The sequence below is a fragment of the Carex rostrata genome, chromosome 6, assembly GCF_964058835.1.
Source record: "Carex rostrata chromosome 6, lpCarRost1.2, whole genome shotgun sequence".
Lineage (NCBI taxonomy): Eukaryota > Viridiplantae > Streptophyta > Magnoliopsida > Poales > Cyperaceae > Carex > Carex rostrata.
The window spans coordinates 3,436,095-3,463,079 of record NC_135923.1 but is presented as its reverse complement, the minus strand read 5'-3'; the positions used below and the strand labels follow the sequence as shown (position 1 = coordinate 3,463,079).

The following is a 26,985-nucleotide window of genomic DNA, read 5'->3' as shown; positions in this document are numbered from 1 at the left end:
AAGCACAAGCCCTACCCCGCCTCAGCCTCCGTCGGGGATTTCAACCCTTGCTCTCAGTCTCCGTCGCCCCGAGCTCAAACCCTACCCCGCCTCAGCCTCCGTCGGGGATTTCAACCCTTGCTCTCAGCCTCCGTCGCCCCGAGCTCAAACCCTACCCCGCCTCAGCCTCCCTCGCCCCGAGCACAAACCCTACCCCTACCCCGCCTCAGCCTACCCCGGCTCCAGCTTCCGATAACAGTGAAGGAGGCAAAAGGGAAAGAAGGAGATCACTTCGAACCCCCAACAAATATCGACTGGAGGGCACTTGCAGAAATAAGGTTAGAAGTTCTTAAAAGATCACCTAGTTTTACATGTAAGTATGTGCAAAGAGACCACGAAAGGGAAATTGAAGGGTGGGATTTCCTGGATGATTACAGTTTATTCCATAGCAACAATTAGATGTTTTACAATTGTTTGAACATGATTTACAAACCAAAAATGGCTGGCTGCCAGCAAGCATCCAGTGAGCTACTGTCGCCGGTAGGGGTATATACTCATTGTTTATGATAACTCTTGAACTTGCTGTTTCTAGCAGTGAATTTTCTGGTGTCAAAAGCAGAAATCAGGATTTTTTTTTTTTTTCAGATTAACCCTTATGTGATCTTATGACACTATGCATTCGGCTGGGGCAGATTTGCAAATAACAGAGGCAGAAATAATGTCTGGAACAGAATTGAGGAATTCTCTCCTCTTGTCAGACAATGCTTCGAATTCTGAACTTTTAATATAGTATATTTCTAAGACTGTAATAAATAGGTTATGTTCACTTGCTTTGTGTTTTGTACAAGTACAGAGTGGTGGTACCAGCCTTTTTTTTGTCTATGCTTGTTGTGATAAAAAAATTTCACCACTCAACTTCCTTTTATTAAGAAAATAAGATAAATGGACCTCAACCTGTTTATCCTTACCAGATTTGGCCTGCTTATCAGTACCAGATCTGATCCAATTGAATTGTATCCTGCTCACATCTAAGTCTGTCTATTTATTGCATAATGCATAATAACTCATTGGATATGACGACTTTTAATTGTAATGATTTTATATGCATAGTTGCACAAGTGTGAGATATATCATGAGGTTTAGTCATGACCGGTGTGGTTTAAAGTGGTTAGAAAAAAAGAACAGTAAATTTTGAAAGTCAAATTTATACAGTTATCTATACGCCCCTTAATGTGTTTAAATTTACTTATGTTGAAACTTCATATATGGTGAAGAACCTCTTTTATTGCTTGCTTTTACTTACATTGACCATTTCAGAGCCCTAAGCAAGAAGGTGGGAAGGTGTGTGGATTTTACGTCATGAAACACATGCAAGACCTAGTCACTACGCAATTTGATGTTTTTCCTGATGTATGTATTTTACAATTGAACTTGATTCAATTTTCATATAACTTGGATAAAATTAACTTAATATGTACTCATGTAGTGTGATTTACCGACAAAAAAATATACATCGACGCAACTTCATGCAATAACAAGACAATGGTGTAGATTTTTCTTGGACAACTACTAATCTATTTACAAGGCATGTAATGCTTGATAAATTTTGTTATATTTGCATATTTTGTTCATAGTTTAGTTGTATATTTTGTTCATATTTGTCATGTAAATTTTGTTATATTTGCATATTTTGTTCATAGTTTAGTTGTATATTTTTTTTCATATTTGCGTGTTTTCTGGTGAATGAATCTATTATGTTGTGTGTCTTTTGGTGAATGAATATATTATGTTGTCTAAATTATTTGTATGATACATTGTTTAACATCAATAAATGTTAAATAGTAATATATGGCTAGCAAAAATATGGAGGCTAGCCCAAATATAAACAGAACCATGCCGAAATTTTTATATCAACACTGACGGTTATAAAGCTAATAACGACTGTTTTTAATATATATATACTGACATTTTTAACATCAACACCGACTCTTTTTCAAGCGTCAGTGTTGAACCCAACACTGACGGTTTTTTAAGCGTCGGTGTTGAATACCAACACTGACGGTTTTTTAAGCGTCAGTGTTGAACGCCAACACTGACGGTTTTTTAAGCGTCGGTGTTAAACACCAACACCGACGCTTAAAAAACCGTCAGTGTTGGGTTCAACACCGACGCTTAAAAAACCGTCAGTGTTAAACACCAACACTGACGCTCTAAAAACAGTCAGTGTTGTGCTCAACACTGACTCTTTTTCAAGCGTCGGTAAAAGGTAACCTTCACTGGCACCGGCTTTACTGATGTCGCTATAACAGTCGGTGTAGGGGTATTTTAACAGTCGGTGAAGGGGTTTTTTGTACTAGTGCATGGTTCCATCCCCACCCGAAATTTGGTTTCCCTCCTATTTACAAGAAGCCACATACTTGGACGAAGTATTTTCAAAAGAAGCATTTTTCCCCTCCTGCTGATACTAAGAACTAAATCGAGGTTATCAAAAAATGCAATTAAATGTGTTCTTTAGACTATCTAAAAAGGATGCATGGAATTGCAGATTTGATAACTAATTGCTTTTGAAGGGTCCTACTTAATGGCTTCTATATATTATGGATTGTTGTGCAGTTGAAGGTGCTATTACTTATTAGTGAGATAAGGTTTATATATATATATATATATGGCTATATATATATATATATATATATATATTGTGTATTTGGGCTTGTTGTATATTGCAATTTGTATTTGTAATTTTGCTATGGTTCATCTATTTTGAAGTTGATATATATATAGATCATTGTGTATTTGTATTTGTATTTGTATTTATATTTGTATTTGTATTTGTATTTAAATTTGTATTTGTATTTGTATTTGTATTTATATTTGTATTTGTATTTATATTTGTATTTGTATTTGTATTTAAATTTGTATTTGTATTTGTATTTGTATTTGTATTTGTATTTGTATTTGTATTTATATTTGTATTTGTATTTGTATTTGTATTTGTATTTGTATTTGTATTTGTATTTGTATTTATATCTATAGATCATTGTGTATTTGTAATTTATATATAGAGATTATTTGTTGGATTCTGGAAAAAAACAATTTTATTGTGCTAGTTTTTATTTGATTATATATAATTTCTGCCAAATACTGGACGGTTAAAATATACCAAACAAATCAATCAGATGCAGTCTTAAAGAACATAAATGGTGTCAATTATGACAGAAATTTTTGGATTTATCTTGGGAATAATAAATATTACAATTAAAATTGAAAGGTACTGGCATTGACAGAGCAAGTTGCTCTTTATGGAATTTTGTCGAAGACCTCACATGTACAATAGAATATTAATTTTTCAGTTCAAGGACAGTACAAGAATTAGAGAGTACAAAATAGAAACGAAGAAACCAATAAGCGTTCCCTGAAGTAAAGATTGAAGCCAATTGTAAATGGAAAATACTGGAAAGTAAATTCCAAGTTATGAGATTCTCAGAAGTATTTGAAGTTTTGAGATATTTATGGCACTACCATGCATAAAGCTTCACATCAAATCAGTGTTTTAAAATGTGGCCGCATATGCGTATGAGGTTGGTGGCCGTGTTCAGAATGCCCATCCGGTTTTTCTATGCGACCGCATATGCGGTCCGAATATGCGGTCATGCGGATTAAAAATTCGGCCATGCAGTCTAAATATGCGGCCATGCGGACTGAAATAAGCGGTCATGCAGTCTTGCCATGCGGTTTTGATAATTTGATTGTATTTTAATTAAAATTTATATTAAAAAAATTAAAAAATTATTGTTGGTTATGTTATTATGTGAAAATAAATTTAAATATATGAATATGAATATATATATATATACGTGAATTTTTATTTTAAAATCCACATGAAAATCCGCATATGTGTCCGCATACCTCATATGCGGTATGCAGTGACCTTCCGCATGCATGAACAAAACCGCATTTTAAAACACTGAATCAAATGCATAAACATTGCCAACTCCCCAGTTTACTTTTTTTCAATTCTTCTTCCGCACCTCTTGTTTGTTTTCTTCTCCATTAAGGAATGGGCTTGTACACCTCCATTTTAATCCTTTTTTATTTTCTGATTTGCTTTTTAATTTTCTTAATCTTGTTAATTGATATTTGTATCTTAAAACTTGTATGACAAAATTATCTGATCATTATTCGTTTTATATCCGTATCCGTGGACTATCTATTCTGTATCTATATCCGTTTAAGACGGATTTAATTTTGAATTTTAATATCTATTTACTATTCGTATCCGGTCATTATATATTGAAGATATTTGTATTGAAACTTATAATGCATCAATAATAGAAACTTATATTGAAGTTCACTACTAAAAGATCAGAAGTCTGAAAAGAATTAACAAATCAAAAGAGAAAAAAAAATTCCAAGTAGACAGCTGCCTACTCCTGAAGCACTATGGCTCGCTTGAGACAACGCCAAAAACCAGCATACTTGTCTATATATTTTTCAAAGTTTTCATATATTAATGAAAAGTATCTATATCGTACTAATTGGAAGAAAAAATAGGTGGCGCCAAAATAACCATATGGTATAAAACATGGGATATTATTTATTGATAATTGAAATATCTGTTCTGTTTCCTAGCTAGAAGTTAGGACAGAGTTGGGCCACACAGTTCAAAATCAGACCGTGCCGATCGATCTGATTAAAAAATTCTGGTATCAAATATTATTTGGACTGTTTAAATTCTGGTATTAAAGAAATGATAAAAATTTAATATATAAAACAATTTATTAATTAACTTATATAAGGTTTATTTCTTTGACTGCTTGATCTTGTAGCAAATAAATTCGAAAGTTTCAAAATTTTATATGCGCATGCATCACTCATAAAGTACATAGATTTCAACGGTTTGGATTGAGCATTTGAAGTTGATCCGATATACTTTTGGAGTTGTGCTCATCAAACCCTCTTGGTGAGCACATCACACCCTAGCTTTGCTCATATATATATATATATATATAGGACTTGGCTACGGTGCTATGGGTAGCTAAGAGGCCTCCCGTGCTACGGCTCAATATTCGACTTTTCAAAATCCTAACGGTCGATCCGAACCGTTCATCTTGTTCTCCATATTAATATGTGCTTGGAGACCAAATTTTACATTTTTTGGAAATTTTTTACTATTTTTTTAGATTTATTGAAAATCGCTGTTTTTCAGACAAATCTGGACCATAAAAAACAGCGATATTCAATAAATCTAAAAAAATAGTAAAGAATTTCCAAAAAATGTAAAATTTGGTCTCCAAACACATATTAATATGGAGAACAAGATGAACGGTTCGGATCGACCATTAGGATTTTGAAAAGTCGAATATTGAGCCGTAGCACGGGAGGCCTCTTAGCTACCCATAGCATATTAGCCAAATCCTATATATATATATCCATTCTTATATTATGCACGTAGTTGTTCTGATCCATCAACAACTGAGATTGAAAGATGAATTTTTAAATTGAATATCAGCCCTCCAATTACATAATTTGTCTTCTTTTGATCAAATACATCTATTTTATGTGTAGAAGTCTAAATTTAGTTAAAAATATACTCGCCACACAGTCTGCTACATAGTCTGTCACAATTAAAATTGAATGAATCTCTAGCAATCTGATTCCTTATTTCTCTTTATAGCTATGTTTGATTCGTGCAATTAAATTATTTCCTTATTTCTTTGTTTCCTTTGTTTCATTATCCTTACCCTTTATAGTTTCAACAATAAAAATGGAAACAATCATATCTTTATGAATTTTGTTTAGGACTACTGTATTTTTGTAAAGGGTGCTGATAATGACACTAAAGGTATTGAAATAATTTGTTTAGGGCTACCTTGTATTTTTGTATTTTTCTCTAGGTTTTAGGTTATATCTTTCTTATATAATTTCTTTTATTTTGTCATGGCTTTGAGTAGCTAAGCTTCTCCTCTCTAGGGTTTGGATGTAATGAATTCTATATTATCTCTTTATTATATTGTTTTTTTATGTCTATTTGAGATTTCGTTATTCTTTGAATGTTATTGAAATATATTCTTGCATACATAGTTCTGTATACTATGTTCCAATGTCTTCCACATACATATTGGTAACAGACGTATATGAGTAAGTACCGAGCACTTCGGCTAACGAGGCTTGACAGTGGTTCAAAGACTAGGATTAGAACCCAGTGGGTTTCCTTGGAAGGATATAGAATAGATCTCATCTTGATTTATAATTAGAAATTTATTTATTACTTGTAATAGTAGGGTTTAGGTTATTACTTAGCGAGTAATAGGGGAATGTGATTAATTAGATTAGTGTGAGTGGTTTAATTATATTACATCATGTGACAACCAAAATTGTTCCCCATAAGCCGACCTTAGAGTCGGAGAACCTTTCAAATACGCATAGAACCGAACCAAGGCATCCATAGAGAATAATAGTATCGGTATGCGGCTCTATCTGCGGGGTGGTTTATACCGCATGCGGTAGTGACAGTACCATATGCGGGTCCGTATGCGGTAGTGACAGAAGGCTGTATACGGGTAGACATGAGTGCCATAAATATGTATTGAGATAATTAGAAGGATTTCATCTAAAACCCTAGAGGCTTGCTATTCTTTGGCTTACAGCAATTAGCATCTCCACCTATCAATCTGTCAGAGTAAACTGTAAAATCAACCTACACACCATTATTATTATTCATTAATTAAAAGTCACACAACCAAACAAACCAAAGAACCTGGACTAGTGCTAAGTTGTTAATCATTTAATAGATCTATCCCTGTGGATCGACACCCGACACTACTACACAGTAGGATTATGCGCTTGTAATCCGACATAGTAGAATTAGGGTAACTAAGTATATATTTTATATACTAAAAGTTAGTAGTACTCATTTAGAGTCATCAGTTAGCCATCAAAGCTAAGTTGGTTTCTTGCTCATTGCTTGTCTTAGTATCAGACTTATCTCGTTACTCATGTGGGAACCTTCATTTGTTAATGCCTGCAATGCTTTCAATACTTTCTTACCTTGGAATCTATTTGTTGAGGACCTCGGCCACTTATCTTGCTTTCCTCCTTCAATCTTGTCTCTTGGGAAGAGTTTATAGAAATTTTTCATTGTATGCCCTTCCATGTGACAAACTATGCACATAATGTGTTTGCTCTTCTCTTCTCTTCTCTTTTCTTGTTGTACTGTTGTTCAAATTCAAGCATTTCTTGAATAATTTTGGACATAACAAGAGGGTCTATGGAAGTTTCTTGGTTAATTTTATTTACGAAGTTATCATTAAAGGAAGATGTATTTTGATAGGTATAGGGTTTTTGTGATTGGAAGGTTTGTTTTTGTGCAGGGAGAGCAATGGTTTTAGAGTTGTGTTCTATTTCAGCAGATTGACGGAGTTTTCCTTCACAACTGCGAAAATGTGCGAATAGCTCTTCTGGAGAGAAAGGTTGTACTCTCGAGAGAACTTCAAGAGCACTTAACATTGACACCCATTTTGGTTTTCTAAGCATCACACACAAAATCTTTCATACAATTTTACTATTAGAAATAGGTTCTCCCAATTCAACAAATTCATTTTGCATTTGTAAAAACCTATTGTACATATCCTGAATTGATTCATTATCTCCTATATCAAAGGTTTCAAATCTAGTTTCAAGACCAATGAGTTTGGTTTGCTTTATCTGGGCATTACCCTCGAATTTGTATACAATAGCATCCCACATATCCTTAGCAATGGTCATATCACCAAAGATCATTAATACAGATTCATCAACAGAACAGATAATATTTATGTAATTATTGTTTACCATCTTATTTTCTTTTGATTCATCTGTTAGTTCTGTGGAATTTTCTGTGACCGGTGAAGGCGCCGGTCGCAGATACTGTCGCTGATAGTGCGTCGTCGCATTTGGTTTTTTGTATTTTTTTTTTTGGAAAAATGATTATCTGCGACCGGCGTTAGACCCGGTCGCTGATACCGGTCACAGTATATTTGTTCTGTTGTAGTGTATATGCTTAGAAAAAAAATTATTGATCTTGAATTGATATATTCTGATTAACAATATAACATTATGAGATGAATAGTGACTACTATTTTGGTACTATGATATATGTTTTGTATCCAACAAATTTATTATGAAAAATATTAGATATAATGATCAGATAATTTTGTCCTACAAGTTTTAAGATACAAATATCAATTAACAAGATTAAGAAAATTAAAAAGCAAACCAGAAAATAAAAAAGGATTAAAATGGAAGTGTGCATGCCAATTCCTTAATGGAGAAGAAAACAAACAAGAGATGCGGAGGAAGATTTGAAAAAATTAAACTGGGGAGTTGGAAAAGTTTATGCATTTGGTGTGAAGCTTTAGGCCCTGTTCGGCTGCACCTAAATTATAGGAATTTGGTGGGTATCGGATTGGGTTCCCCAACTTTTTCCCTACCCTGTTCGGATGACATGTTTTTTCCCAATTACTTCCCACATTTTTTCCCAAGAACGTTCCAAACCTGTGTATTTTTATGGGAACAAAAAATCTTTAGGCCCTGTTCGGCTGCACCTAAATTATAGGAATTTGGTGGGTATCGGATTGGGTTCCCCAACTTTTTCCCTACCCTGTTCGGATGACATGTTTTTTCCCAATTACTTCCCACATTTTTTTCCAAGAACGTTCCAAACCTGTGTATTTTTATGGGAACAAAAAAATGAGCTCAGACTCAATTTTCATTTTCCCAATCTTCTCTCTCATCACATGGGCTGACTGTTTCCTTCTCTCTCCACGTGGCCTTTCTCATTGCACGTAACATTTTTTGAACATGGAGAAAGTTATATATGTATACCTCTTTCTTAATTTCACTGGGGCTTGTGGGACTATCTTCCGAAACCAGACATTCTATTTTCTATTTTTTCTTACATCTCAATTTGTAATCAAAACTTAAAATAGATTAAAGTGCATGTTGGAGCAACTATATACAAAACTTTAGTGACAATCGAACGTGTCATTTGTTTGTTTATAAATGTTTATTTTTTTGTAAATATTTTTAAATGTTTATTTTTTTGTAAATGTTTTTAAATGTTTATTTTTTGTAAGTGTTTTTAATTGTTGTTTTTTTATTTTTAATTTATTTATAAATATTTTCTTATTTTATTTGTACCATTCTAGTAATATTTTTCATTAGAAATAGTTCATCTTTTTAATATTATTATTTAATCAATTTTATTTAATTTCATTAATATAATTTAAGAAAAAATTATGTTTACCAAATGTTACAATTTACAATCCGTTAAAATATTAAATTTACAATATATTATTGGTCTAAATAAATAGATGATGGCATATTTTTTGTTCATTATAATTTTATATTTAATTACTTTTTTATATTAAGCTAACTTTAACTTAATTAGTTAAAATCAATACAGAAGAGAACGCTATACTATTCAAAAATAATAATTAAATAAAAATCATTTATAACTAAACTAAACTAAACTAAAACAATTAAATAAATATACATATTTAAAAATAAATAAAGATTTCCCACAATTAATCCCATGGTACAAACGAACACTCATTTTCTCATATTCCCATAATTAATCCCATACATTTTGTACCCGTGGGTTCCCGCTTTTTCAAAAGTGAGTTCCCATTCCCATTCCTATTCCCATTTCGTAATCCCGTGACATCCGAACACGCCCTTATGGTAGTGCCATAAATATCTCAAGAGGAGGGTTCAAATGCCTTCATGTTTTTGTGCCTCCATCATGCCTCCATCTCTCTATTATTTTCAAAATTCAAACAGTCGATCCGAATCGCTCAACCTAACCTCCATACTAAAATATATTTGGAGACCAAATTTTATATTTTTAGAATTTTTTTTACTATTTTTTTAGATAGGTACAAAATCAGTAAATCTGAACCATCTAAAAACAGTATTTTTGTACCTATCTAAAAAAATAGTAAAAAAATTCCTAAAAATATAAAATTTGGTCTCCAAACATATTTTAGTATGAAGGTTAGGTTGAGCGGTTCGGATCGACTGTTTGAACTTTGAAAATGATGGAAAGAGATGGAGGCACAAAAACATGGAGGCATTTGAACCCTCCTCATATCTCAAAACTTCAAATACTTCCGAGAATCTCATAACTTGGAAGTTTACTTTCCAGTATTTTCCATTTACAATTGGCTACAATCTTTACTTCGGGGAACGCTTATTGGTTTCTTCGTTTCTATTTTGTACTCTCTAATTCTTGTACTGTCCTTGAACTGAAAAATTAATATTCTATTGTACATGTGAGGTACCGTCTTTGACAAAATTCCATAAAGAGCAACTTGCTCTGTTAATGCCAGTACCTTTAGTTTTTAATTGTAATATTTATTATTCCCAAGATAAATCCAAAATTTCTGTCATAATTGACACCATTTATGTTCTTTAAGACTGCATCTGATTGATTTGTTTGGTATATTTTAACCGTCCACCGTCCAGTATTTGGCAGAAATTATATATAATCAAATAAAAACTAGCACAATAAACTTGTTTTTTTCCATAATCCAACAAATAATGTCTATATATAAATTACAAATACACAATGATCTATAGATATAAATACAAATACAAATACACAGTAATCTATATATATATCAACTTCAAAATAGATGAACCATAGCAAAATTACAAATACAAATTGCAATATACAACAAGCCCAAATACACAATATATATATATATATAAATCTTATCAGACTAATAAGTAATAGCACCTTCAACTGCACAACAATCCATAATATATAGAAGCCCTTAAGTAGGACCCTTCAAAAGCAATTAGTTATCAAATCTGCAATTCCATGCATTCTTTTTAGATAGTCTAAAGAGCACATTTAATTGCATTTTTTGATAACCTCGATTTAGTTCTTAGTATCAGCAGGAGGGAAAAAAGGCTTCTTTTGAAAATACTTGGCCCAAGGATGTGGCTTCTTGTCAATAGGAGGGAAACCAAATTTCGGGTGGGGTTGGAACCATGGATGCACTGGCTCATCAGGAGTTGGCTTCTCATCAGGAGTTGGCTTAGGTGGCTTAGGTGGCTTAGGTGGCTTGGGTGGCTCTGGTACAGGTGGTGTAAAGAAAGGATGGGAAAAGAAAGGTTTCTTGTGGAATAGGTCCCACTTAGGTGGCCAGAAGGTCGCAGAATTGCAAATGCCGGAGTGGATTTGCAATTTTCCATCTTGACCCACGGTGAATGTGTGCTGGTCTTTCTCTTTTGATGCTAAAGTTATGGTTAACGGGTCGGCTTTGGGACACGCCTTGTTGGATTGGTCCCTTAGCTCGGCTAGGCATGCCGGTTTGAGAGTAGTGATGCCTTCGGATTCTTCGTGGAGGAGGTCGATGGGAAGGTTTACGTGGAAGTTGCCTGATTTATCAAGCTGGCTCACTCCCTTGGTCTCATATTGGCCGTTGGCTGATTTGCACTTGATTGCAACTCTAAGACCTACATTATTAAATAATTAATACAAAACATATATATAAGGTTGGATTTATAAGTCTGAGCACATGTTTATTCTTGTCAGACATATGCTAGCTTGTGCATGAGAAATTTACTATATCTACCTTTGAAAGCTTGTTCAACTTTGATGTTCTTCTCAACGCAATCCACACATTCGGTTGAGCCGACCACCGTCACGGTCTTTTCTGCCCTGACAATTCCAAAAGCCAATGTCACGAAACAAAACCCAAATAATAGGTTTTGTTTCATCCTCTGTGTCCCCATCAAAACAGCTTAATTAATGAAGACAGAAACTAGAATAGGAAGGAGTAGTGAGATGAAGAGGTACTGGGTGCATATGGATTAGTTTATATAGTAGTGATGGAATGCTAGTGCAAGGGTGGTACAGTGTAACAGTAGTGTGTTTAAGGGCTCAAATGATATATAGGCGCCGCCTTTATGGTTTAAAGCATTTAATTGTTCCATAATTTGGCTAGTTTAATTTTTTTGGCAACCGTGTCCGTATCTGCATGTAACCATATATAGTTTGCTACTATATATATGTCATGTGATGAAAACCGTCCGATTTGAACTGAATGCGTCAGATCATGCTGATAGGAAGGATATTTTAACGGACGTGATATTTAAACTGGCACGGATGGCATAATGCCGGTAGCTAGTGCCATTACTGTACCATGTTACAACAACCATAGGCGAAATGTGAGTCATTATTAATTAGCAGTATAGCACATTAAAGTGATGCAGCGTGAATCAGTGAATGCCTTAGCTGTAAGCTGATCATCCGATCAAATAATTAACTTTCCAAATAATATTTGATACCAGAATTTTTTAATCAGATCGGCACCGTCTGATTTTGAACTGTGTGGTCTAACTCTGTCGTAACTTCTAGGAAACAGATGTTTCAATTATCAATAAATAATATCCGGCCCATGTTTTATACCATATGGTTATTTTGGCGCCACCTATTTTTTCTTCCAATCAGTACGATATAGACACTTTTCATTAATATATGAAAACTTTGAAAAAAAATAGACAAGTATGCTGGTTTTCGGTGTTGTCTCGGCGGAGCCACAGTGCTTCAGGGGTAGGCAGCTGCCTATTTGGAATTTTTTTTTTCTCTTTTGATTTGTTAATTCTTTTCTGACTTCTGATTTTTTAGTACTGAACTTCAATATAAGTTTCAATATAAATATCTTCAATATATAATGGGGTTAATTGATCCTCATTTCTTTTTCTTTTTATACATATATGGATGGCTTTTATATAATTTAAAGTAAAATTCATGATACTATAAAATTAACTTTCATTATCAGCAAAAAAAAATATCATGGTACTATAAAATTTTATACGATTGGCACACTAGCTAGTGTGTGATGAACTAGTACTGGTTTTTCGGGGAAACTTCATTAAATAAGAAAAAGATAAATTATAAGTATTATTTTTGAGATAATTAAGCTGGATGGTTAAATGTGGTGCTTAAAAAAAAGTTGTAGCTAAGGCTCAGTAACTTAAACCAAGAATGGCAAGAAAGATGCAATATTTTCATATTCAACAACATCTAACGAGGTTTCACTTTCATAATGGAACATTAATTAATTAATTAAAATGATATAGACCCCTTTTGTGTCTCCTGTGGCACTGCATACATAACGGGTCGCTTGAATCATTCATAAATTACTAATCATACAACTTCTACACCGGATCTCAGATTCGTTCCCCTTTCGGTTGTTGCAGTTGCGTATAGACATATATATAGTCATTTTCCGAGCTAAAGAAAGAGAGTATGAATATTGCTATGCTGGGAAATAGATCCTATAAAATTGTAGCGACATTTTTTTTTTGGATATTAAATATTGAAAACTACCAGCACAGATTTGTCTCATAAAAGAAAAGGCCTTAAAACATTAATTAATTAATTAAGTCAAGCATGAATCTAGTTAGATGTGTAAACACAAGTCTTTTATTTTATTTTATTTTACTTCTTTAATTGTCTATTCATGAGGGATTTTTTTCAGTTGGCATATACATAGATCACAGACAATGTGATGGAGACTTGAAACCACATCGCTGCCTCAAAAGTATAGGACAATTATCTCCATGCAGCTAACTAACCGGCTTAATCATGCATTGCATTAATTTCACAGCAAAAACTTGCATTACATTACCATATACTTTCTCTGTTAATTTTGATAATATGTTATTTTTGTAGTTTAAAAAAAACACAACTTTTGATCTAGTTTCAAAAATAATACTATTTGTATGAGATGTCGCATGTTCGAGATTTGGATGAAAAACTTTTGTAAATATTTAATATTTAAATGGTTTGATGTCAGACCTTTACTAATAAGACATCATTAAAAAGAACCTACAAGTGCAAATATGGAAAATATGTACCAATTTTTTTTGCGAAGTACTTAAGACCATATCGGTATTAAATTATTAACTAGGAGTAATTATCTTATAATATGTTATTTTTGTAGTTTAAAAAAAAAAGCACACACACAAAAACACAACTTTTGATCTAGTTTCAAAAATAATACTATTTGTAGGAGATGTCGCATGTTCGAAATCTAGAAGAAAAACTTTTGTGAATATTTAATATTTAAATGGTTTGATCTCCGACTTTTACTAATAAGACATCATTAAAAAGAACCTACAAGTACAAATGTGGAAAATATGTACCAATTTTTTTTGGCAAAGTACTTAAGACCATATCATATTAAATTATTAACTAGGAGTAATTATCTTATAATATGTTCATTCGTGAAACTTTTGGATGAGGATCTGTTACTCTTCTTTCAAGAAAGCAGGTTTCTACTTTTCTTCATCCAACCATTCAAACATTTTCAACCGTTCAGATTTTGAAGTGAAGAGAAAAGAAACAGATTTTATCTTCAAATTGAACTATTAAAACACATTTGAACAGCCGATGAATTTACTATATCTAGAAATACCAATGTCAGTATGTAAGATTGAACATGTAATAGTGTCCGTAGACATAACATATCGCTTTCGTACATCAAACAATGAATTTACTATATTCGCTCTTCTATACGGAGGCTGTGATCGGAACCAATTGTTTTTAGAGTTCCATTGATTTCAATTCAATAGAATTCAATAGAGATGATTTTCAATTGAATTTTGTTAATCGACATTAAAATGAATAAGAATTCAATTCATCTCAAATTTTTGATTGAAAAGTCTATATATTAGAAAAGAAATAATTTCAGTCGAGTAAAAATGACACTTTTATTCTTGTTATTATTTGTCCCACAAATACATATAACAAAATATTATCATGGAAAAAACAATAGAGCATCTAACTTTATTAATTAACAACTAAGATATTCATTTGTCCCTCATCTATTCAAATAGCGCATCTATACTTTTATCTTTCATTTATACAGCACAAGAGAAACAACACAAAATACAAAACTGAAGAACTGGTACGAAACTGGTTATTATCTCATACTGTACAAAACACCCAAAAAAAGAGAAATTTAGATATATGCCCATCAAAACTTTATAATTTAGATATTTTTTTAAAGTTAGTGACAATTGCCGACTAACAATCATATTAAAAGATGGAAAATATGTAGAGTAATCACATAGTAGTAAAACCTCCAACTAAACAAGGTTACATAAAAATGAGAATACGAATATTTAAATTTACAACAGCACTAAATAGAATATAAAACCCCCAACATAGATCAGTAGAATATAAAACCCCCAACACTTGATCTGAAAATTCCGGACGATCCAAAAACAGTGATTTTCAATAAATCTAAAAAAATAGTAAAAAAATTTCAAAAAATGTAAAATTTGGTCTCCAAACACATATTAATATGAAGAACAAGATGAACGGTTCGGATCGACCGTTAGGATTTGAAAACTCGAATATAGAGCCATAGCACGGTGTCAAATCGTAATATGCATAGTACCATAGACTCACTCTATATATAGTGACTAATATGCATTCGGTAGCATATGGGCCGAAGTGCTACCGATTCAAATTTGAAATTTCAAAATCCAAAAAGTCGATCTAAATCGTTCATCTTGTTCTCCATATTAATATGTGCTTGGAGACCAAATTTTACATTTGGCTGAATTTTTTTACTATTTATTAAGTCACTTTGAAAATTGTTGATCCAACGGTGGCTGCTGATTTTACTGCTTTGTTGAGCCACCGTTGGATCAACAATTTTTAGAGTGGCTTAATAAATAGTAACAAAATTCAGCAAAATATAAAATTTGGCCTCCAAGCACATATTAATATAGAGAACAAGATGAACGGTTTAGATCAAATTTTTTTAATTTTGAAATTTCAAATTTGAACCGGTAGCACTTCGGCCCATATGCTACAGAATACATATTAGTCACTCTCTATATGTGTGTGTATATTTCTCTAAATTAAATTGCATGATCGTAGCTTAATTGCATCGCATTTAAAATTTTAAAAAGAACAAAGTTGATCCTGTAAATTTCTATAAAATTTTACAATACATCGCCCTGGGTCTGCCCCTGTTTCCGAGAAACTTTTAAACGTTGAAGCTGGAAAAGTTCATGCATTTGGTGTGAAGCTTTGTGGTAGTGCCGTAAATATCTCAAAACTTCAAATACTTCCGAGAATCTCATAACTTGGAAGTTTACTTTCCAGTATTTTCCATTTACAATTGGCTACAATCTTTACTTCAGGGAACGCTTATTGGTTTCTTCGTTTCTATTTTGTACTCTCTAATTCTTGTACTGTCCTTGAACTGAAAAATTAATATTCTATTGTACATGTGAGGTCTTCGACAAAATTCCATAAAGAGCAACTTGCCCTGTTAATGCCAGTACCTTTCAATTTTAATTGTAATATTTATTATTCCCAAGATAAATCCAAAAATTTCTGTCATAATTGACACCATTTACGTTCTTTCAGACTGCATCTGATTGATTTGTTTGGTATATTTTGACCGTCCAGTATTTGGCAGAAATTATATATAATCAAATAAAAACTAGAACAATAAAATTGTTTTTTTTTTCCAGAATCCAAATACAAATATAAATACAAATACAAATACAAATACACAATGATCTATATATATATCAACTTCAAAATAGATGAACTATAGCAAAATTACAAATACAAATTGCAATATACAACTTGCCCAAATACACAAGAGAGAGATATATATATATATAAACCTTATCAGACTAATAAGTAATAGCACCTTCAACTGCACAACAATCCATAATATATAGAAGCCCTTAAGTAGGACCCTTCAAAAGCAATTAGTTATCAAATCTGCAATTCCATGCATCCTTTTTAGATAGTCTAAAGAGCACATTTAATTGCATTTTTTGATAACCTCGATTTAGTTCTTAGTATCAGCAGGAGGGAAAAAAGGCTTCTTTTGAAAATACTTGGCCCAAGGATGTGGCTTCTTGTCAATAGGAGGGAAACCAAATTTCGGGTGGGGTTGGAACCATGGATGCACTGGCTCATCAGGAGTTGGCTTCTCATCAGGAGTTGGCTTAGGTGGCTTAGGTGGCTTAGGTGGCTTGGGTGGCTCTGGTACAGGTGGTGTAAAGAAAGGATGGGAAAAGAAAGGTTTCTTGTGGAATAGGTCCCACTTAGGTGGCCAGAAGGTCGCAGAATTGCAAATGCCGGAGTGGATTTGCAATTTTCCATCTTGACCCACGGTGAATGTGTGCTGGTCTTTCTCTTTTGATGCTAAAGTTATGGTTAACGGGTCGGCTTTGGGACACGCCTTGTTGGATTGGTCCCTTAGCTCGGCTAGGCATGCCGGTTTGAGAGTAGTGATGCCTTCGGATTCTTCGTGGAGGAGGTCGATGGGAAGGTTTACGTGGAAGTTGCCTGATTTATCAAGCTGGCTCACTCCCTTGGTCTCATATTGGCCGTTGGCTGATTTGCACTTGATTGCAACTCTAAGACCTACATTATTAAATAATTAATAGAAAACATATATATAAGGTTGGATTTATAAGTCTGAGCACATGTTTATTCTTGTCAGACATATGCTAGCTTGTGCATGAGAAATTTACTATATCTACCTTTGAAAGCTTGTTCAACTTTGATGTTCTTCTCAACGCAATCCACACATTCGGTTGAGCCGACCACCGTCACGGTCTTTTCTGCCCTGACAATTCCAAAAGCCAATGTCACGAAACAAAACCCAAATAATAGGTTTTGTTTCATCCTCTGTGTCCCCATCAAAACAGCTTAATTAATGAAGACAGAAACTAGAATAGGAAGGAGTAGTGAGATGAAGAGGTACTGGGTGCATATGGATTAGTTTATATAGTAGTGATGGAATGCTAGTGCAAGGGTGGTACAGTGTAACAGTAGTGTGTTTAAGGGCTCAAATGATATATAGGCGCCGCCTTTATGGTTTAAAGCATTTAATTGTTCCATGCATAATTTGGCTAGTTTAATTTTTTTGGCAACCGGGTCCGTATCTGCATGTAACCATATATAGTTTGCTACTATATATGTCATGTGATGTGATGAAAACCGTCCGATTTGAACTGAATGCGTCAGATCATGCTGATAGGAAGGATATTTTAACGGACGTGATATTTAAACTGGCACGGATGGCATAATGCCGGTAGCTAGTGCCATTACTGTACCATGTTACAACAACCATAGGCGAAATGTGAGTCATTATTAATTAGCAGTATAGCACATTAAAGTGATGCAGCGTGAATCAGTGAATGCCTTAGCTGTAAGCTGATCATCCGATCAAATAATTAACATTCCAAATAATATTTGATACCAGAATTTTTTAATCAGATCGGCACCGTCTGATTTTGAACTGTGTGGTCTAACTCTGTCGTAACTTCTAGGAAACAGATGTTTCAATTATCAATAAATAATATCCGGCCCATGTTTTATACCATATGGTTATTTTGGCGCGACCTATTTTTTCTTCCAATCAGTACGATATAGACACTTTTCATTAATATATGAAAACTTTGAAAAATATATAGACAAGTATGCTGGTTTTTGGTATTATCTCAAATAGTGGCGGAGCCACAGTGCCTCAGGAGTAGTCAGCTGCCTATCTGGAATTTTTTTTTTCTCTTTTGATTTGTTAATTCTTTTCCGACTTCTGATTTTTTAGTAGTGAACTTCAATATAAGTTTCTATTATTGATGCATTATAAGTTTCAATATAAATATCTTCAATATATAATGGGGTTAATTGATCCTCATTTCTTTTTCTTTTTATACATATATGGATGGCTTTTATATAATTTAAAGTAAAATTCATGATACTATAAAATTAACTTTCATTATCAGCAAAAAAAAATATCATGGTACTATAAAATTTTATACGATTGGCACACTAGCTAGTGTGTGATGAACTAGTACTGGTTTTTGGGGGAAACTTCATTAAATAAGAAAAAGATAAATTATAAGTATTATTTTTGAGATAATTAAGTTGGATGGTTAAATGTGGTGCTTAAAAAAAAGTTGTAGCTAAGGCTCAATAACTTAAACCAAGAATGGCAAGAAAGATGCAATATTTTCATATTCAACAACATCTAACGAGGTTTCACTTTCATAATGGAACATTAATTAATTAATTAAAATGATATAGACCCCTTTTGTGTCTCCTGTGGCACTGCATACATAACGGGTCGCTTGAATCATTCATAAATTACTAATCATACAACTTCTACACCGGATCTCAGATTCGTTCCCCTTTCGGTTGTTGCAGTTGCGTATAGACATATATATAGTCATTTTCCGAGCTAAAGAAAGAGAGTATGAATATTGCTATGCTGGGAAATAGATCCTAGAAAATTGTAGCGACATTTTTTTTTGGATATTAAATATTGAAAACTACCAGCACAGATTTGTCTCATAAAAGAAAAGGCCTTAAAACATTAATTAATTAATTAATTAAGTCAAGCATGAATCTAGTTAGATGTGTAAACACAAGTCTTTTATTTTTATTTTTTTTACTTCTTTAATTGTCTATTCATGAAGGATTTTTTTCAATTAGCATATACATAGAACAGCCAATGTGATGAACTAGGTACTAGTTTTTGGGGGAAACTTCGTTAAAAAAAGAAAAAGAAAAATTATAAGTATTATTTTTGAGATAATTAAGTTGGATGGTTAAATGTGGTGCTTAAAAAAAGTTGTAGCTAAGGCTCAGTAACTTAAACCAAGAATGACAAGAAAGATGCAATATTTTCATATTCAATAACATCTAACGAGGTTTCACTTTCATAATGGAACATTAATTAATTAAGTCAAGCATGAATCTAGTTAGATGTGTAAACACAAGTCTTTTATTTTATTTTATTTTACTTCTTTAATTGTCTATTCATGAGGGATTTTTTTCAGTTGGCATATACATAGAACAGCCAATGTGATGGAGACTTGAAACCACATCGCTGCCTCAAAAGTATAGGACAATTATCTCCATGCAGCTAACTAACCGGCTTAATCATGCATTGCATTAATTTCAAAGCAAAAACTTGCAATACATTACCATATACTTTCTCTGTTAATTTTGATAATATGTTATTTTTGTAGTTTAAAAAAACACACACACACAAACACAACTTTTGATCTAGTTTAAAAAATAATACTATTTGTAGGAGATGTCGCATGTTCGAGATCTAGATGAGAAACTTCTGTGAATATTTAATATTTAAATAATTTGATCTCCAACTTTTACTAATAAGACATCATTAAAAAGAACCTACAAGTATAAATGTAGAAAATATGTACCAAATTTTTTGGCAAAGTACTTAAGACCATATCATATTAAATTATTAACTAGGAGATCTTATAATATGTTCATTCGTGAAACTTTTGGATGAGGATTTGTTACTCTTCTTTCAAGAAAGCAGGTTTCTACTTTTCTTCATCCAACCATTCAAACATTTTCAACCATTCAGATTTTGAAGTGAAGAGAAAAGAAACATATTTTATCTTCAAATTGAACTATTAAAACACATTTGAACAGTTGGGATATAAAAAAAAATACATATTCATGCTTTTATGAGAAAAGCAGCAGATTTGGTTCCGAAATTTTCGGTCAAGTATCTTGGAAGAGGGTTCTCTTCCTTTTGACGGATAAGTCGAGGGCTCTCAAGACCAATAATCTCTTCCTTTTGACGATTTGCAAAACATGCATATCAAGTGAGTGCATAAATTGGTTGTGAACCTGCACAAAGTCTCAAGAAGAAAAACTGTAAAATACAATTATGTATATTTTGCAAAACAATCTCTTCCTTTTGACGGATAAGTCGAGGGCTCCCAAGACCAATAATCTCTCCCTTTTGACGATTTGCAAAACATGCATATCAAGTGAGTGCACAAATTGGTTATTCCCACAAAGTACAGAAAATTTGAATTTTTTTTTGTTTTTCCCTTGTTTTTGTGTTTGTGTGTGTGTCATATGTCATGGAATACCAATATAGCATGAACTTGTAATATTCCTCTCCTTTTTTTGAAAATGGTCAAAAGGGTTGAAAATAGAACATATTTATGTTAAAAACGAAGAGAGGCCCTCTCAATTCATGCACTCCTCCTTAATTTGATAAAATTATAAATTAAGGCCTAACAATAAAAATATAAATAACATATTGAAATTAAAACATGAAAATTTGCACTAAGTATAGAACAAAGTTTCAGTATAATAAGCTATACATTTTAACCTGGACTACACTGTGACTCAGACTGCAAGTATACAATCCTATTGATGGTATCTCTTCTTCTTCTCCAAGCCAAGCCGTCTTCCCTAAACCCTAGCAATGTTCCTTAGCTCCAGAATGAGCTCTCAGATGCAAGAAATTCCGCTTATAAGCTTTCCTGGCCGACCTTCCTTCAATTAGCCTTATTTCCAAATTTTGGATCTGTTTCCGAAAATGCTTGACACGGTCCGCATTAGATGTGACGCAGCCCGCATTCCTATGTCTCTGGCTAAGATTGTAGATCTTCTCGCAAGATTTCCAAAAAGTGGTCATACACTCAAAACAGAGTTACGAGTCAAAAGTTATGATCGTTTTAAGTTCAGGTCCTGAAATTTCAGTATCATATACAGGTCGCGTCAGTGGTCGGGTCAGGGTGTGATATGGCCCGCATCAGATGTGACGCGACCCGTGTGAAGACCTTCAAATTCTACATTCTTCCTTGATTTTGCCCGTATTTTGCAAAATAAGAATAAAAACGCAGCAGTACCACATTCTATAGATATTCAATGAAATAGACACGATTTGGTAGTTTTAGACACAGGTTTTGGTATAAAATTTGATCGAAACATGGATCAAATAACGAGATATCATTGTCTTTCATCTGGTACTGCTTATGTTTCATGTCATACTAGTTGTCTTTCACATTTTACTGGTTGTTTTTCATCTACTACTGGTTGTATATCATTTTCTCCTAGTTCTTTTTCATCTTGTAATAGTTGTCTATCATGATGTATTGGTTGTCTTTTGTCTACTACTGATTGTATTTCATATTCTAGTTTTCTTTCATCTAGTATTGGTTTTCTTTCATGTTCTAATTATTTTTTTCATCTTCTTCTTGTTGTCTTTTATGTGCTACTAGTTGATTTTCATCATCTACTAGTTTTTCATCTTTTACTGGTTGTTTTTCATCTTCTTTTGGCTGTCTTTCATCTTCTTCTGGTTGTCTTTCATCTTCTATTCATTGTCTTTTATTTTCTTCTGGTTGTCTTTTATGTTCTAATGGTTGTCTTTCTTCTATCTCTAATTACATTTCATCTTCTTCTAGTAGTTTTTCATCTTATACTAGTTGTGTTTCATGTTCCATTAGTTGTATTTCATCTTGTACTAATTTTTTTTCATATTTTTCTAGTTGTTTTTCATCAAGTACTGGTTGTCTTTCATGTTCTAGTGATTGTCTTTCATTTACTAATGGTTGTATTTCATGCTCTTCTATTTGTCATTCACATTCTACTAGTTGTTTTCTATCTTTTACTAGTTGTATTTTATCTTTTACTTATTGTCTTTCATCTTCTTGTAATTATTTTTCATCTTCTTCTAATGTCTTTCATCTTGTACTAGTTGTCTTTCACGGTTTACTGGTTATCTTTCATCTTCTTCTAGTTGTCTTTCATCATCAACTAATTGTTTTTCATCTTTTTCTGGTTGTATTTATGTTACGTTACGAAACTTTTACAATTAATTTTTAATGATTTAAAGGTAAGAATCGAAAATCGTGTTAACAAAATGGAAGTTTAAACCTTAATTGAGGTTCCCCTAAATAAGTAAATTAAGTATGAATCGAAACCGCGTCGGAATTTCGAATTTCTGAACCTTTATAGGTCCAGTGCGTCCGCACTGGTGGTGAGTGCGGGTGACTGACCCGCACTGGATTCTGTTTTCCTTAGTTGTTTTCTGAATTTCTTCTCAGTGCGTCCACACTGGAGTATTCTTCTGTGTTGATTGAATTTCTTTCCAAAACCCGTCTAAGTACTGAGTGCGGGTGACCGACCCGCATTGAAATTGAGTGCGTCCGCATTACGCTCAGACATTTCCCTTGTTCAGTGTCGTTTTCATGAAAATTTGACTAAGTACTGAGTGCGTCCGCACTGGACTGAGTGCGTCCGCACTGGAGTATTCTTTTCTGTGTTTTCAAGCTGCCGAAATTCTGCCAAGTATTGAGTGCGGGTGATCGACCCGCACTGAAAATGAGTGCATCCGCACTCGTGTATATTTCTGTGTATTTTCAACTGCTGAAAATATGTTCCAAGTGCTGAGTGCGGGTGACCGACCCGCACTGAATTGAGTGCGTCCACACTCAGGGTATTTTTAACCCTAAAACTCAAATCGAACCTTCTCTCTCTCCCCACAGCCCACTTTCCCCATTTTTATGTGATTTTCGCCCAAGAGAGAAGAAAACGAGCGTGAGAGCTTCCTTTCCCGCTCAAGCCCCGATTGTTGCGAGAAATCAAAGTTGGAACCGAGCAAGCGGCCGTGGATCTCTCCTAACTCTCCGATTCGGTATTCCTTTCTCTCCTTCTCTCTTTCGAAACCTCAAATTTTCTCGATTTCTCGGGTTTTCGTTTTAAACCCGAGATTTGTGTTCGAATTGCTCGTGGACTAGTTCCTCTACACTCCTTGCTTGTTTATTTGTCAATCTTTTTCCCGATTTCCTTCCGATTTGTGGATTTTGATTTCTAGGGTTTCGTGCCAAAACTGAAATCGGGCATAATCGTGAATTGATTTGTTTAATCCAACCGATTAGACTTGTAATCGGTAGGGTTATCTCTTGATCTTGGATTTCTAGAACGTTTAACGGTTAATTTGAGGTTTTGACCAAATTAGGGTTTAACCAATCGGTAAATCGAATTGTTACGAGAACCAAAATAGTGAACTGATAAGTGAAGTGTTACCAAAGTGAGAGTTTATATGGTCCAGAGGACCTAGATGGAATTGTGGGTGATTTTAGAGAAGGTTGGTAAAGAAATAAGAAATCGAACGAATTGGTACCAAAGGATAGGAGATTAGTTAAGGTGTAAGCCTAATATAACTCGAGTAAACCTCTCGATCATGAACCAAGGTTAAACCTAGTATACGTGTAATATAGGTGTAGGCTCGGTCGAGCAAGACTTCGCGGGACAATTCGAGACGTCCGATCCTTAATTAAGCGGTACGCTCGTCGTAACCAGGTGCGGGATTCTTGGACTTGTTTGATACTTTATTTTCAGGAATTAAACTGTTTATTCGTTTGTCATGTTGAATATCATTGATTGCATCATTGAATTGTGTAAAGCATTTGCATAGCCCAATCAAATTAAACTCGAATTTATGTGACTTAAGTGATTTGCATGCTGGTATGGTTGTTGGTTGTGTCGATCTATTATGATCTGATTTTGATTGAAAGTCACCACGAACTATGTATGTGAATGGATTTACGAAGTTAAGCACTTGGATCCAATGAATTTGCAAAGTCGGGCTGTATGCTGGCTTTGATTCTCAGGATCCTAAATGGCCTTAGGTGAACGGCCCTCAATGTTTCCCAGTACCGGTTGGGACGAGGGAGGGTGATTATGTTATGATGTGTGAATTGGAATCATGGGTGACTAGTGTGTAACGTATGTGGCTCGGTGGCATTCTCCTACGTGTTAATGCATTTGGACGGTCAATTGAATAATACGAATATTGGAAACGATTCTAAAGAGAATTTTCTTTATGTGATTTGAACCAGACCTTAATAACTGTTAAGCCAGGCGATTGCAGATGGGTGTCAGATAAAGGGTCAAGTTCGGTGGAACGTCTGTAGGTGTCAGTAACCCTATAGACGAGGGTTTGATAAAAGGGTCCAGCTCGAAAGAACATCTGTAATTGCTACAAGCCCTAATGAATCGAGTTAAGCCAAAATATGTGTTGTGTTTGAAATTCATCTTGGAAATTCCGTTAACTGTGATTCATCTGATTAATTGTTGTCGAGCATTGGCATTCTGTTATTTATGAAATTATATCTGTTTCAATTGTTTTGGTTTGGGTTTCATTGTTGAATATGGAGTATGATTGCAAGTCCAATAATCTAAACTGTGGCAAATTTCGCACTGAGAATTTATTCCCACCCCCACCCTTCGGGTTACTTTACAGGTACTGGTGCGACTGATTTCGGAGAGGCACGAGAGTAGTAGGCCTTAGTAGCTTACCATTACATGACCCTAGATATGTTTTGTTGTATAGATAGGGTAGGCCTCATGGTTGGTATCCGGATGAGATACTTTTGTTGTATTATTTTCTGTCCAAACTGTGTACTCTGATTATATATTAGAAACTTGTTTTATATTGCTTGTTGTTTTGAATTAAATTGTTAATTTCCTTGTAAACATACACGGCGTTGTATGCTTACGGCGGGGGACTGTTACGACCCGTGGCCGCGAGGTGTGACAATTTCATCTTCTATTTGTTGTATTTCATATTTTTTTTTCTAGTTGTTTTTCATCTTCTATTTATTTTCTTTCTTCTATCTCTAGTTGTATTTCATCTTCTTCTAGTATTCTTTCATCTTTTACTGGTTGTCTTTCATCTTTTTTTAGTTGTCTTTCATCTTTTTATAGTTGTCTTTCATCTTCTTCTAGTTGTATTTCATCGTGTACTGGTTGTGTTTCACATTCTACTAGTTGTCTTTCACATTCTAATGTTTTCTTTTATCTATTACTGATTGTATTTCATCTTCTTCTAGTTGACTTTCATATTGTACCGATTGTCTTTCATGTTGTACCGGTGGTTTTTCATCTAATACTGGATGTATTTCATCTTCTTCTATCTATCTTTCATCTTGTACCGGTTGTTTTGCATGTTCTACTTGTTGTCATTCATCTTCTTCTAGTTTTCATTCATCTTGTACTGCTTGTGTTTCACGTTGTACTGGTTGTCTTTCATGTTTAACTAGTTGTCTTTCATCTACTAATGGTTATATTTCATCTTCTTCTAGTTATCTTTCATCTTGTATTGGTTGTCTTTCATCTTGTACTGGTTGTCTTTCATCAGCGTCTGGTTGTGTTTCATCTTCTATTAGTTATTTTTCATCTTCTACTGGTTGTATTTCATTTTTTACTTGTTGTATTTCATCTTCTTCTGGTTAACTTGTACTACTTGTGTTTCATCTTCTTTTCATTGTCTTTCATGTTTTACTAGTTAACTTTCATTTTCAACTGGTTGTCTTTCTTCTTTCTTCTAGTTGTATTTCATCTTCTTTTAGTAGTCTTTCATCTTGTATTGTTTGTCTTTCATATTCTACATGTTGTCTTTCATCTTTTTCTAGTTGTCATTCATCATCTACTAATTATTTTTAATCTTCTACTGGTTGTCTTTCTTCTATCTTTAGTTGTATTTTATCTTCTTCTAGTACTCTTTCATCTTTTACTAGTCTTTCATATTCTACTGGTTGTCTTTTATATTCTTCTAGTTGTCTTCATCTTATTCCAGTTGTTTTTCATCGTTTGCTGGTTGTGTTCTATGTTCTACTAGTTGTCTTTCACATTCTAGTTGTTGTCTTTTATCTACTACTAATTGTATTTTATCTTCTTTTAGTTGTCTTTCATGTTGTACTGGTTGTCTTTCTTATTGTGCCAGTTATTTTTCATCTAGTAGGTTATATTTCATCTTCTTTTAGTTGTCTTCTATCTTGTATTGGTTATTTTTCATGTTCTACTGGTTGTCTTTCATCTTTTTGTAGTTGCATTTGTTCTTCTTCTAGGTGTATTTCATCTTGCACTTCTTGTATATCATCTTTTTCTAGTTGTCTTTTATTTTCTATTGGTTATCTTTAATGTTTTGCTGGTTAAGTTTCACCTTCAACTGGTTGTCTTTCTTCTATCTCTAGTTCTATTTCATCTTCTTCTAGTAGTCTTTCATCTTGTACTTGTTGTCTTTAATGTTTTACTGGTTGTGTTTTATATTTTTCTAGTTGTCTTTCATCATCTACTAGTTGTTTTTCATTTTTTTCTAGTTATCTTTCATCTTCTACTTA

At 33.6% G+C, this 26,985-nt stretch overlaps 2 protein-coding genes and 1 long non-coding RNA gene across 3 annotated transcripts; 1 reads left to right on the top strand and 2 right to left on the bottom strand.

Annotated features, from left to right (window-relative positions):
- Nucleotides 1-2,344: 2,344 nt before the first annotated feature.
- LOC144556021 (uncharacterized) lies at nucleotides 2,345-3,118 on the top strand. The gene is made up of 2 exons (XR_013512177.1): nucleotides 2,345-2,766; nucleotides 3,044-3,118. It is a non-coding gene; the product is annotated as an uncharacterized LOC144556021 (long non-coding RNA).
- Nucleotides 3,119-10,633: 7,515 nt separating this feature from the next.
- Nucleotides 10,634-11,835, bottom strand: LOC144555687 (proline-rich protein 2-like). Its single transcript, XM_078304090.1, has 2 exons — nucleotides 11,601-11,835; nucleotides 10,634-11,481 (listed from the first exon to the last, which is right to left on the bottom strand). The coding sequence occupies exons 1-2, from the start codon at nucleotides 11,758-11,760 to the stop codon at nucleotides 10,901-10,903; spliced, it is 741 nt and encodes a 246-aa protein (XP_078160216.1). The 5' UTR covers nucleotides 11,761-11,835; the 3' UTR covers nucleotides 10,634-10,900.
- A 4,921-nt stretch (nucleotides 11,836-16,756) lies between these two features.
- Nucleotides 16,757-17,791, bottom strand: LOC144555679 (proline-rich protein 2-like). Its single transcript, XM_078304082.1, has 2 exons — nucleotides 17,557-17,791; nucleotides 16,757-17,437 (listed from the first exon to the last, which is right to left on the bottom strand). The coding sequence occupies exons 1-2, from the start codon at nucleotides 17,714-17,716 to the stop codon at nucleotides 16,857-16,859; spliced, it is 741 nt and encodes a 246-aa protein (XP_078160208.1). The 5' UTR covers nucleotides 17,717-17,791; the 3' UTR covers nucleotides 16,757-16,856.
- Between the last annotated feature and the right edge of the window lie 9,194 nt (nucleotides 17,792-26,985).